The 12,907-nt window shown below is 40.0% G+C and overlaps 1 protein-coding gene across 6 annotated transcripts in view; it reads right to left on the reverse strand.

Moving 5' to 3' along the window:
• The window catches only part of LOC112259994 (rap1 GTPase-GDP dissociation stimulator 1-like), a 61,236-nt gene that overhangs the window by 18,875 nt on the left and 29,454 nt on the right, over window positions 1–12,907 (reverse strand). For all 6 annotated transcript variants that reach the window (XM_042328407.1, XM_042328406.1, XM_042328405.1 and 3 more), the window contains 2 exons: window positions 9,240–9,368; window positions 8,684–8,809 (listed from right to left, as the gene is read on the reverse strand). In XM_042328407.1, the coding sequence (XP_042184341.1) occupies window positions 8,684–8,809; window positions 9,240–9,368 (255 nt within the window). The remainder of the gene's footprint in view (window positions 1–8,683; window positions 8,810–9,239; window positions 9,369–12,907) is intronic.

Genomic DNA, 12,907 nt, shown 5'->3' on the forward strand with positions numbered 1-12,907 from the left:
CTGGCTCACTCAAGGAATCCCGCTTGTGGTGATCATTTTCAATAAACATCTGGGGAAAAGTGTTTTGAATGACCTACTTATAACCTAAATTGGAACGCAGTGGCTGTACAGTAACATGCTATACATGATGTCCGAGCTCTGGGTCTTCATTTCACAGCTCTGCATGGGTTTTGACTGACGGCCATTCTGAACTTGAGCACCACACGCAAAGTTGCCCCATCCCTCCCGCTAATTGGGTAACCTTTGCAAATGTTTTGTTGTCTGAGTGAGGGAATTGCTGTAAATTACGAGGACTTGACATATTTTGAAAGATGAGACGTTGAGGATAATAAATACAGCTTTGAATACTGCTATCATGGTTATGCATATGCTTTCCATAATTCTTCTGTAAGAAACATTACAATTTAGCCCTATCCATATATGCCAATTAAACTGAAATTGCGGGTGTCAAGGTCATACAAAATAGCAAGCTGTTACTTGAATTTCCTGAAACGCTTCACTGTGTGTTTATTTTTCTGTTGTTGTGTTCATCCTGTTGAGGTGTGGGGTAGAGGCCTTCACAGGTCCAAAATAAACTGACCCGTCCTGTAATGGACCTGGGACTTTTGAGAAAGAGAAAAAGAGAGAGAAAGAGAGAAAAAGAGCGATTTATATATAAGACCCGTTCTGAATGGACCAGAGGACAACTAGACCCATTCTAGACCCAACTAGACCCGTATAGATCCGGTAGGTTCAATCTTGAAGCTACTTTATTAACCAGAGCTGATAAGGTCTGAGGGAGGGAAAGTAGCGAGAGGTGATGCTCTAGCAGGAGTTGTGCAGTGTCTGTAGGCTACTGTGAGTGTAAGCAAATGACATGGTGAGCAGGGAGAGGCCAACAACAACAACAACAACAAGCTACATGTGCCACTCTCGTGAAAAGCAAGAACAGAATCTCTCACACACACACAAACACGGAACCCGGATCGTGTGTTGGGTATTCAGGTGGATCGGTGAAAACTTCTAGTGTAGGTTACAAATCAATATACATTGTTTTATTGTACCAACTCCGCAGATTGTCCGATCTGAAAAATGTATAGGCTAAATAATGCTAAATGCTTCACTTGTGGGGGGAGGCCTTGGTGAATGCAACCGTTTGTTTTCATTCTTGGGACTAATGTGTTTGTAAAGCCCAAAGAAGACACTTGAGGAAACTGAAATAAAACGGTACAGAATGTACCCTTAATTAGTAGTTTACAATACTTCTTATTTACATTGACCCATGTATATTAAAGGCCTATATCATAACATTGTTCAATATTTATATAAATTAATTAGAAACAGTCTTGGAGCAATCTACAGTCTCTGGCCCCACCCTACATGGCACAGAAATGAAGTGCTTATGTCACACAAATGACTTGGTTCCGTTGTCACCCACAAAACAAGGGTTAACTTATAACGGAGCCTATTCCTCATACAGCAGTATTGTCAAAGATAGGAGAGAAGGATACAGGGTTCATACAGGGTTTAAATCAGGATATGTCAAAGGAAGGCCCGAAAAAAATGGACAAAGACTCCAGCCACCCAAGCCATAGACTGTTCACTCTGCTACTGTCTGGCAAACGGTACCGGGGCATCGGCTCTCGGGCCAATAGGCTCCGAGACAGATTCTATCCCCAATCCATAAGACTGCTCAATAGCCAGACTGTTAAAGTAAATAGTCAATGAATGGTACGCCAACTATCTGCACTGACCCTACGCACATTCACAAGACATTATAAATACACATACATACTGACGTAACAAAAACACACATATTACACACTTTTACACTAATCATTTGCTGCTTCTACACTGTTGTTTATTTTACTCTTATTATCTATCCTGATGTCTAGTCACTTTACCCTGCCTTCATGTACATATCTACCTCAAATAGCTTATTATCCTATCCTGATGCCTAGTCAAGAAACCCTGCCTTCATGTACATATGTACCTCAAATAGCTTATTATCTATCCTGATGCCTAGTCAAGAAACCCTGCCTTCATGTACATATGTACCTCAAATAGCTTATTATCTATCCTGATGCCTAGTCAAGAAACCCTGCCTTCATGTACATATCTACCTCAAATACCATATTATTATCTATTCTGATGTCTAGTCACTTTACCCTGCCTTCATGTACATATGTACCTCAAATAGCTTATTATCTATCCTGATGCCTAGTCAAGAAACCCTGCCTTCATGTACATATCTACCTCAAATACCATATTATTATCTATTCTGATGTCTAGTCACTTTACCCTGCCTTCATGTACATATGTACCTCAAATACCATATTATTATCTATTCTGATGTCTAGTCACTTTACCCTGCCTTCATGTACATATGTACCTCAAATAGCTTATTATCTATCCTGATGTCTAGTCACTTTACCCTGCCTTCATGTACATATGTACCTCAAATAGCTTATTATCTATCCTGATGTCTAGTCACTTTACCCTGCCTTCATGTACATATGTACCTCAAATACCATATTATTATCTATTCTGATGTCTAGTCACTTTACCCTGCCTTCATGTACATATGTACCTCAAATAGCTTATTATCTATCCTGATGCCTAGTCACTTTACCCTGCCTTTATGTACATATGTACCTCAAATAGCTTATTATCTATCCTGATGCCTAGTCACTTTACCCTGCCTTCATGTACATATGTACCTCAAATAGCTTATTATCTATCCTGATGCCTAGTCAAGAAACCCTGCCTTCATGTACATATCTACCTCAAATAGCTTATTATCTATCCTGATGTCTAGTCAAGAAACCCTGCCTTCATGTACATATGTACCTCAAATACCATATTATTATCTATCCTGATGCCTAGTCAAGAAACCCTGCCCTTCATGTACATATCTACCTCAAATACCATATTATTATCTATTCTGATGTCTAGTCACTTTACCCTGCCTTCATGTACATATGTACCTCAAATAGCTTATTATCTATCCTGATGTCTAGTCACTTTACCCTGCCTTCATGTACATATGTACCTCAAATAGCTTATTGTCTATCCTGATGTCTAGTCACTTTACCCTGCCTTCATGTACATATGTACCTCAAATAGCTTATTATCTATCCTGATGCCAAGTCACTTTACCCTGCCTTTATGTACCTCAAATAGCTTATTATCTATCCTGATGCCTAGTCACTTTACCCTGCCTTCATGTACATATGTACCTCAAATAGCTTATTATCTATCCTGATGCCTAGTCAAGAAACCCTGCCTTCATGTACATATCTACCTCAAATACCATATTATTATCTATTCTGATGTCTAGTCACTTTACCCTGCCTTCATGTACATATGTACCTCAAATAGCTTATTATCTATCCTGATGTCTAGTCACTTTACCCTGCCTTCATGTACATATGTACCTCAAATAGCTTATTATCTATCCTGATGCCTAGTCACTTTACCCTGCCTTCATGTACATATGTACCTCAAATAGCTTATTATCTATCCTGATGCCTAGTCAAGAAACCCTGCCTTCATGTACATATCTACCTCAAATACCTTATTATCTATCCTGATGTCTAGTCAAGAAACCCTGCCTTCATGTACATATGTACCTCAAATACCATATTATTATCTATCCTGATGCCTAGTCACGAAACCCTGCCTTCATGTACATATCTACCTCAAATACCTTATTATCTATCCTGATGTCTAGTCACTTTACCCTGCCTTCATGTACATATGTACCTCAAATAGCTTATTATCTATCCTGATGTCTAGTCACTTTACCCTGCCTTCATGTACATATGTACCTCAAATAGCTTATTATCTATCCTGATGCCTAGTCAAGAAACCCTGCCTTCATGTACATATCTACCTCAAATACCTTATTATCTATCCTGATGTCTAGTCAAGAAACCCTGCCTTCATGTACATATGTACCTCAAATAGCTTATTATCTATCCTGATGCCTAGTCAAGAAACCCTGCCTTCATGTACATATCTACCTCAAATAGCTTATTATCTATCCTGATGTCTAGTCAAGAAACCCTGCCTTCATGTACATATGTACCTCAAATACCATATTATTATCTATCCTGATGCCTAGTCAAGAAACCCTGCCTTCATGTACATATCTACCTCAAATACCATATTATTATCTATTCTGATGTCTAGTCACTTTACCCTGCCTTCATGTACATATGTACCTCAAATAGCTTATTATCTATCCTGATGTCTAGTCACCCTACCCTGCCTTCATGTACATATGTACCTCAAATAGCTTATTATCTATCCTGATGTCTAGTCACTTTACCCTGCCTTCATGTACATATGTACCTCAAATAGCTTATTATCTATCCTGATGCCTAGTCAAGAAACCCTGCCTTCATGTACATATCTACCTCAAATACCTTATTATCTATCCTGATGTCTAGTCAAGAAACCCTGCATTCATGTACATATGTACCTCAAATAGCTTATTATCTATCCTGATGCCTAGTCAAGAAACCCTGCCTTCATGTACATATCTACCTCAAATACCTTATTATCTATCCTGCTGTCTAGTCAAGAAACCCTGCCTTCATGTACATATGTACCTCAAATACCATATTATTATCTATCCTGATGCCTAGTCACTTTACCCTGCCTTTATGTACATATGTACCTCAACTAGCTTATTATCTATCCTGATGCCTAGTCACTTTACCCTGCCTTTATGTACATATGTACCTCAAATAGCTTATTATCTATCCTGATGCCTAGTCACTTTACCCTGCCTTCATGTACATATGTACCTCAAATAGCTTATTATCTATCCTGATGCCTAGTCAAGAAACCCTGCCTTCATGTACATATCTACCTCAAATACCTTATTATCTATCCTGATGTCTAGTCAAGAAACCCTGCATTCATGTACATATGTACCTCAAATACCATATTATTATCTATCCTGATGCCTAGTCACGAAACCCTGCCTTCATGTACATATCTACCTCAAATACCTTATTATTATTATCTATTCTGATGCCTAGTCACTATACACTGCCTTCATTTCCAGTTGAAGTTGGAAGTTTACATACACCTTAGCCAAATACATTTAAACTCAGATTTCCACAATTCCTGACATTTAATCTGAGTAAAAATTCCCTTTCTTAGGTCAGTTAGGATCACCACTTTATTTTAAGAATGTGAAATCTCAGAATAACAGTAAAGAGAACGATTTACTTCAGCTTTTATTTCTTTCACCACATTCCCAGTGGGTCAGAAGTGTACATGCACTCAGTTACTATTTGGTAGCATTGCCTTTAAATTGTTTAACCTGGGTCAAACGTTTCGGGTAGCCTTCCACAAGCTTCCCACAATAAGTTGGGTGAATTTTGGCCCATTCCTCCAGACAGAGCTGGTGTAACTGAGTCAGGTTTGTAGGCCTCCTTGCTCGCACACGCTTTTTCAGTTCTGCCCACAAATGTTCTATAGGATTGAGGTCAGGGCATTGTGATGGCCACTCCAATGAATTGACTTTGTTGTCCTTAAGCCATTTTGCCACAACTTTGGAAGTATGCTTGGGGTCATTGTCCATTTGGAAGAACCATTTGCGACCAAGCTTTAACTTAACCAAGCTTTAACAAGACTGATCTCTTGAGATATTGCTTCAATATATCCACAATTTTCCGTCCTCATGATGACATCTATTTTGTGAAGTGCATCAGGCCCTCCTGCAGCAAAGCACCCCCACAACATGATGCCGCCACCCCCGTGCATCACGGTTGGGATGGTGTTCTTCGGCTTGCAAGCCTCCCCCTTTTTCCTCCAAACATAACGATGGGCATTATGGCCAAACAGTTCTATTTTTGTTTCATCAGACCAGAAGACATTTCTCCAAAAAGTCCGATCTTTGTCCCCATGTGCAGTTGCAAACCGTAGTCTGGCTTTTTATGGCGGTTTTGAAGCAGTGGCTTCTTCCTTGCTGAGCGGCCTTTCAAGTTATGTTGATATAGGACTTGTTTTACTGTGGATATAGATACTTTTGTACCTGTTTCCTCCAGCATCTTCACAAGGTCTTTTGCTGTTGTTCTGGGATTGATTTGCACTTTTTGCATCAAAGTACTTCATCTCTAGGAGACAGAACACGTTTCTTTCCTGAGCGGTATGATGGCTGCGTGGTCCCATGGTGTTTATACTTGCGTACAATTGTTTGTATAGATGAATGTGGTACCTTCTGTCGTTTAGAAATTGCTCTCAAGGATGATCCAGACTTGTGGAGATCTACAATTTTGTTTCTGAGGTCTTGGCTGATTTCTTTAGATTTTTCCATAATGTCAAGCAAAGAGGCACTGAGTTTGAAAGTAGGCCTTGAAATACACCCACAGGTACACCTCCAATTGACTCAAATGATGTCAATTAGCCTTATCAGCAGCTTCTAAAGCCATGACATCATGTTCTGGAATTTTCCAAGCTGTTTAAAGGCACAGTCAACTTAGTGTATGTAAACTTCTGACCCACTGGAATAAACGTTGTGCGTGATAAAGTGAATTATAAGTAAAATAATCTTTCTGTAAACAATTACTTGTGTCATGCACAAAGTAGATGTCCCAACCGACTTGCCAAAACTATAGTTTGTTAACAAGAAATTTGTGGAGTGGTTGAAAAACTAGTTTTAATGACTCCAACCTAAGTGTATGTGAACTTCCGACTTCAACTGTATCTACCTCAAATATCTGTACCTCTGCACATTGATCCGGTACTGTATAGCTCCATTCTTGTGTATTTGATTCCTTGCGTTTCTATTTTATTTTTAAACTCTGCATTGTTGAGAAGGGCTTGTAAGCAAGCATTTCAAGATAAAGTCTACACCAGTTGTATTTGGCACGTGACAAATAAAATTGGATTTGATTTGTATGAAGGGAGAAAGAGATTAAAATATGCTTGAGTCTAGGATTGTATTGTGTGTGTGTGTGCATGCGACAGAGAGAGGGATAGAGAGAGACAGAAAGAGAGAGAGACTATTCTCTGGAGTAGAGTTAAGTAGGATGTTGTGTAGGAGACTGGCAGAATGGGAGAATCCACTGTGCTGCCCAGAATGATAACAGTCAGTGACTCTCTCTCTCACACACACACACACACACACACACACACTGTATCACACTATCCTTCTCCCCCACCCACACACTATTCCAAGCATGCTCTTTTTTTGTGCTAAAAACAGCTGACACATTTTCATACAGCAGCCTCAGCCGTGCAGCTGACAGCTAAGGATGCGCGTGCCGCTTCACTCCAATGATCAGTTACCAAGGCCACAGGTGACTCCACATAATGTAGTCCCGAGTGCCGTGAGTGAGAATTCAGAGGAAAATACGCAGTGTGAAATACATTCAACTGGTAACCGCAATTCTCCCTTTAAATGATCCTCATATAATTCAATAAAATCACTCTGCGTACGCATTGAAGCCAGGATATGTCTTTACTTGGTTTTAGGCACTGACCCAAATATTGCAGTGGTGGCTATATTTATTTTGCTGTTCCAATGTGCAGTGTGACTTCAACAAAGGTAGTTTCCTCGCCAAACTGTGACTTCAACTAATTCATTATTCACTTCTGACAAAGGGGAGTTTAAAAAATCTAAACTAGATCATTTCTAATGTGCATGCACGCCCCACACAGACCACTGTTTCTGCATGCTTCTTTGACGTGTAATCATGGCTAATGGAAATGGCCATATGGATGCAATCATTTGCAATGCTAATTCTACAACATCAAAACACTGGCTCAATAATTCAGTACTATATTCCTGTACCCCAACTAGGTTTGGGCGGAATACCGTATACTGAGGTATTTTGAAATACAGACGTTTTTTTTTTTTACGGTATTGAAAATCATATCTACATTAATACATTCATTACGGATAGTCCTGAATGAATTGTGAATAATGAGGAGTGAGAAAGTCAAAGATCACACACCGCAGACATGCGAACCTCTCACCATTACCAATAACACTCAGCACTTTCTCAGTCATCATCATTCGCGATTCATTCAGGATTATCCACAATCATGGTAGCATCCACATGAAGGTAGAAGTGTTTAGAAACATATTCTACTCTTAATTACAATAAGTGGCTCCAACAAGACAATAAATCATTTACTATTCATTTCAATTGGTCACAAAATAAACTCGGAAACAGAACCAAAATGAACTGAAACCAAAATGAGTCACAAGCTTGATGTAAACACTGCGTGTTAGGAATATGGGACCAAACACTAAACTTCTGACTACTTTATTTATAATAATCTTTATGGGTGTCAATCATTTTGAGAAAGATTTTGTTTAGCATGTTAGGTAAAATATAAATTGTTAAACAAAATCTATTTCTCTGAGAAATTAATTGTATTAGTATAAAATAATACAATTTCCCCAGATTTTTTGAGCACACAGTATTTACATTTTTTATTTTACACAGTTATTATTTGCTTAAGGGTGTCAATCATACAGTTATTATTGCTTTAAGGGTGTCAATCATTTCAGACCCCACTGTACTTACACAGTATGACATCACATTCCCCTGACAACAGTATGTGGATCGGAAAATAACTCCCGCCTACTGTATTATATGTTGACATTTGATAATTGTAACCCGACTTGCCCGTCTTAATCGCCTCTGTAGGGATAAATAAAGTTGTATGGAATTACCGTTCTCAGCGAGTGGAGCCAGGACCTCAAAGATCATCTCCTTCTTCTCGTGCTCCGCTTGCCTCTGGAAAAGACGCACCAGCTCCTCGGCGATGTTCGTGGAGGCAAACTGCTCCTTGCTCGACTCTGCAGAGAGGGAAGGAAAAGTTCAATCAAGACGACATGACTGGTCCAGTCTGTTTGGGATTCAGCGGAATCTTCCCCGTGTTTATTCATCATCGTAACGATGAGCACCAGGCTAGCTAGCGAAGACAGACACTGGAATCAGTTCTGTCCCCGGTTTATATATGACAAAAAATGTGAAGCGAGTCACCATTCAACTTCCTACTAGGGTTGACAGTTTTGAATTATACGGCAAGATAAAAATATATGGTACTCTTGTTATCTATGCCGATATGGTAAGGTATCTTGGATTACATATTGATGGTAGGTTTATGCTCAAAATCCCAGACAGTATTGTAGAAAAACTGAACCGCAACCGGAATGGCAGATCAACAGTGTTCTGATGTGTGTACCCACAGAATTAGAACTCTACATCTATGGTAGGCATACTCACCGAGCTCGGCAAGGTTTCCGAAGGCAATGAGGCACATCTCTGTGAGGGCTGTGTTGTCAGAGTGGAGCCCCAGCAACTTCACCAGGGTGGGGATCACTCCCATGTTGATCAGCTGGGCCTGCAAGGAGTCTGGAGAGGACACAGGGGGAATAACAAAGGGGAGGTATGAGCACTGCCATCTAGAGTTTGGGAGTTTCAATTACATTAAGGCCAGTGTGTGTGTGTGTGTGGTTTAAAAGTGTAATCAAGCCAAAAGGGAGGTGTCAAGAAATAATTCCAAAGTCTTAAAATAAGAGTCTCAAGAGGATTGTAAAAGGCCATTTCTAAACAAAAGGCCTTTTAGCAAAAAGAGTTGCTGCAAACAAAGAAAGAAATCTGCGCAGTTGTTTTCTATTTGCATAATGTAGACGAGCTATATATTGTCCTTAAGGTCCATGTCATGTACAACACGTCAGAGAGCAGATGTATTTCCCTGGATATAGTAAGCTCTGCAAAACCAGCTCGCGCCTATAGAGGGGAGATAGGAGAAAGAGTTGATTAAGTTAATACTAAAAGATGACCGACACTGACAAACAAACAGATGACAAAGGAAGGATGGATGAAGAGAGAGGAAGGGGTAGAGGGAGGGGGGGGGAGAGAAGTAAAAAGAAGGGACTAAAATGAATGAATAAGCAAATTTTAAACACAAAAAGATAGAGATTAAAAGGGTATAAGGAGGAAGGGAGGGGAAGCGAGTGAGTGAGGGAGAAAGGAAGGAAGTAACCAATTGATAAAAAGTTATCTTGGTGAATTAACGAGGGTCCTCTCTGAAAAACAAGTGAGGTTTGTTATTCTTTCAAAACATTAACCATAATCCACATTATGCCTCGACACAACCACAGGCCTTATGGGAGGCGAGCGAACTCCAGAAACATAAACCAACTTGGGTCACAAAGTTATCATGACCCAAAATCTCCAAAAAATAAATAACATTTACAAAATCTCGATTTCTATTTGTTAGGGAATGTCAAACAAGGCCTTGTAGAAATAATTGTCAATTTGCACAGCCGCTGTAAAAACCATTGGATGTGCGGATCCTCCTATAAATATTAGTGAAGGTTACATTAGCTGTGGTGACAGTTTACAAACAGCCAGCTGAAAGGAGAGGGCCGCTGGCGGCCACAGAAACTCATTTGCATGGTGTAATTGCAAAATGCTCCGGCCCGCGATGTGCGGAGTGGATCAACTCCATTACTCTGACGTGTTAGATTCCGTAGCCCTGGGTAGAGGACAAGACCGTGGTCGCTCTCCTCTCTTTACAGTTCCAAGGACGTGTAGCGCATGTGGTAATTGTACGCACTATTATCAACTAGCCGATCAGTACTATTTTTTGTTTTACCGATTTGTCAAAATCAAGTCGCGGGCCAGAAAAAGGTCACTTCTTTGAAAATATATAGGGAAATGATCATACTTTCTATCTAGTTTAAGATGTTCAAGTGCGTTTGATAATGACTTACATATGTCAAACAGAACATTCACGATGTTCAAGTTTGGACCGGAGTGTTTTTTTTGTTGTTGAACCAAAACAATAATTCCCCCCTCCAATGGGCTGTATTGAATGGGCTCATGGGCAAGGCCATAGTTTGCCTACACCTGGTCTAGAGGCTATATGAAGTGTTTCCGTCCTGTTTTCTCAAGCATCCTTCCCATGGAGCGGCGAAAAATGGCCTTATTCAAAGCCAAACAGATTAGTCCATAAATAACCATAATTGAGAGAAAACATGTCTGTGTGAGATATTTTAAAATGGGATTTGACTTGAGGCTTTGCTGAACCCCGTGAATTGGTTTCATTTAGTGCCCTGATAGTGGTGCGTGGCGGCTGGGGCTAAACGTTGGTGGCACCGGAAGAAGCACCGCTATAAAGCAGAGGACAGTGTAATCAACATATAAATAGAATTCTACCCATCATGGAACATTGACTTGAATGGGGATGTCCGTTCTAATAAATATATTTCTACTGAGAAATCACAGCACTGTTTAATGTCTGATGATTGGATCGCAGATCATTGGTTATGGAGAGAAAATCCACTTAGCGCCATGTTTAATTGTGGGAAAGAAAAATTTGACATTGAGAGCCTTAGGGGTAAATTTTGAGCTGTCTCATGTGCCTCCCCTGAACGCCACGTTTTCGTACGCATTTATTTTTCCTCAGTCTATTTTGGTGAGTGACCTTGGACTGGTCGGGGATCATACGAGAGAGGCGATAGATCGAAAAGTAATTACTGTTCCGCATCTCACCCACTGAGGAGAAGAAAAAAAACACTCGGGCCATTCATTAATTATTTACAAGATTCAGAGAGCAGCAGTACATCATGGAACCTCAGGGGTGTAAACACCCGTGAGCATCCCTCTCTCTAAACCACGAACCAGCCTTGGGTAGATTCATTCATGCAAACCTTAGCAAAACATTTTGCAACAGAGAGTGTTTTGCAATGAAAACGAGTTTCTAAATTGGACAAATTCAGAGAGATCTCGCTCGGTTTCTGCCCATTTGCTTCCTAGTGAATACACTTCTGGTGAACCAACAGTCCAACCAAGACCACAACTCAACTTTCTGCACTGGGTTCCAGTTACATTTTCTACTAACTTTAAAGATGTTAGGGTTGTACGTGTACAGTAACTTGTAAAAGAAAATGTTACATCATTATGACAAGACTAGTTACTTAGCTACCACAGTTAAAAGGGTGCTAAACCATGTGTTCATGTGAATAGTGAACCTATCTATGCATAGTTACTTTAATAACTCTACCTACATGTACATACTACTTCAACTAACCGGTGCCCCCACACAGTATCAGTACCCTCCCTGTATATAGTCTCGCTATTGTTATTTTATTGCTGCTCTTTAATTACTTGTTACCTTTATCTCTTATTCTTATCTGTATTTTTTTTAAACTGCATTGTTGGTTAGGGGCTCGTAAGTAAGCATTTCACTGTATTCACCTGTTGTATTCGGCGCATGTGACTTATACAATTTGATTTGATCCCAAATGGCGCCCTATTCTCTGGTGAAAAGAAGTGCACAAAACAGGGTGCCATTTGGGAAGAAGGCTAATTAAAATTGAAAAAGGTTTTTGAAGGTTGACAGCAGAAGTGAACATTATTGATTACTCGGGACCTCACACCTGGATAGACTATAAAGGCTCTGCAAGGAAGGTTGTGGGGGAATAGGCAATCTAATTACAAACCAGAGAGTGACATGTAAGGGGGACAGAGAAATGGCTACAGCATAAGCTAAGGAGGGACACCCCCAACTACAAGACAAGCCGTCACTACTTTAAGAGGAAAATGACTAAGAGCTCAAGCAGGACACAACAGAAAGCAATGGACAGACCACTCTCCAAGGGACACATATGCTCTTGCACCACGACCTCCTGTCACCATAGTGTGTAAAGTCTGAGTAACATAAACTTGAACACTGGCTAACGTATAGCCTAGAGTGACAATGACTTAAAGGTCCAATGCAACTGTTTGTATTTCAATATCAAATCACTTCTGGGTGACTGACCGTTAAATACCTTACTGTGATTGTTTTCAATTAAATGTTCAAAACCTGTCTAGGACTAGGGTTCCGCTGCCAACAGCCAATGAAATTGCAGTGCGCCAAATACAAATCAACAGAAATCTCA

This window comes from Oncorhynchus tshawytscha, linkage group LG10 (genome assembly GCF_018296145.1).
Source record: "Oncorhynchus tshawytscha isolate Ot180627B linkage group LG10, Otsh_v2.0, whole genome shotgun sequence".
In the NCBI taxonomy this organism is placed as follows: Eukaryota; Metazoa; Chordata; class Actinopteri; order Salmoniformes; family Salmonidae; genus Oncorhynchus; species Oncorhynchus tshawytscha.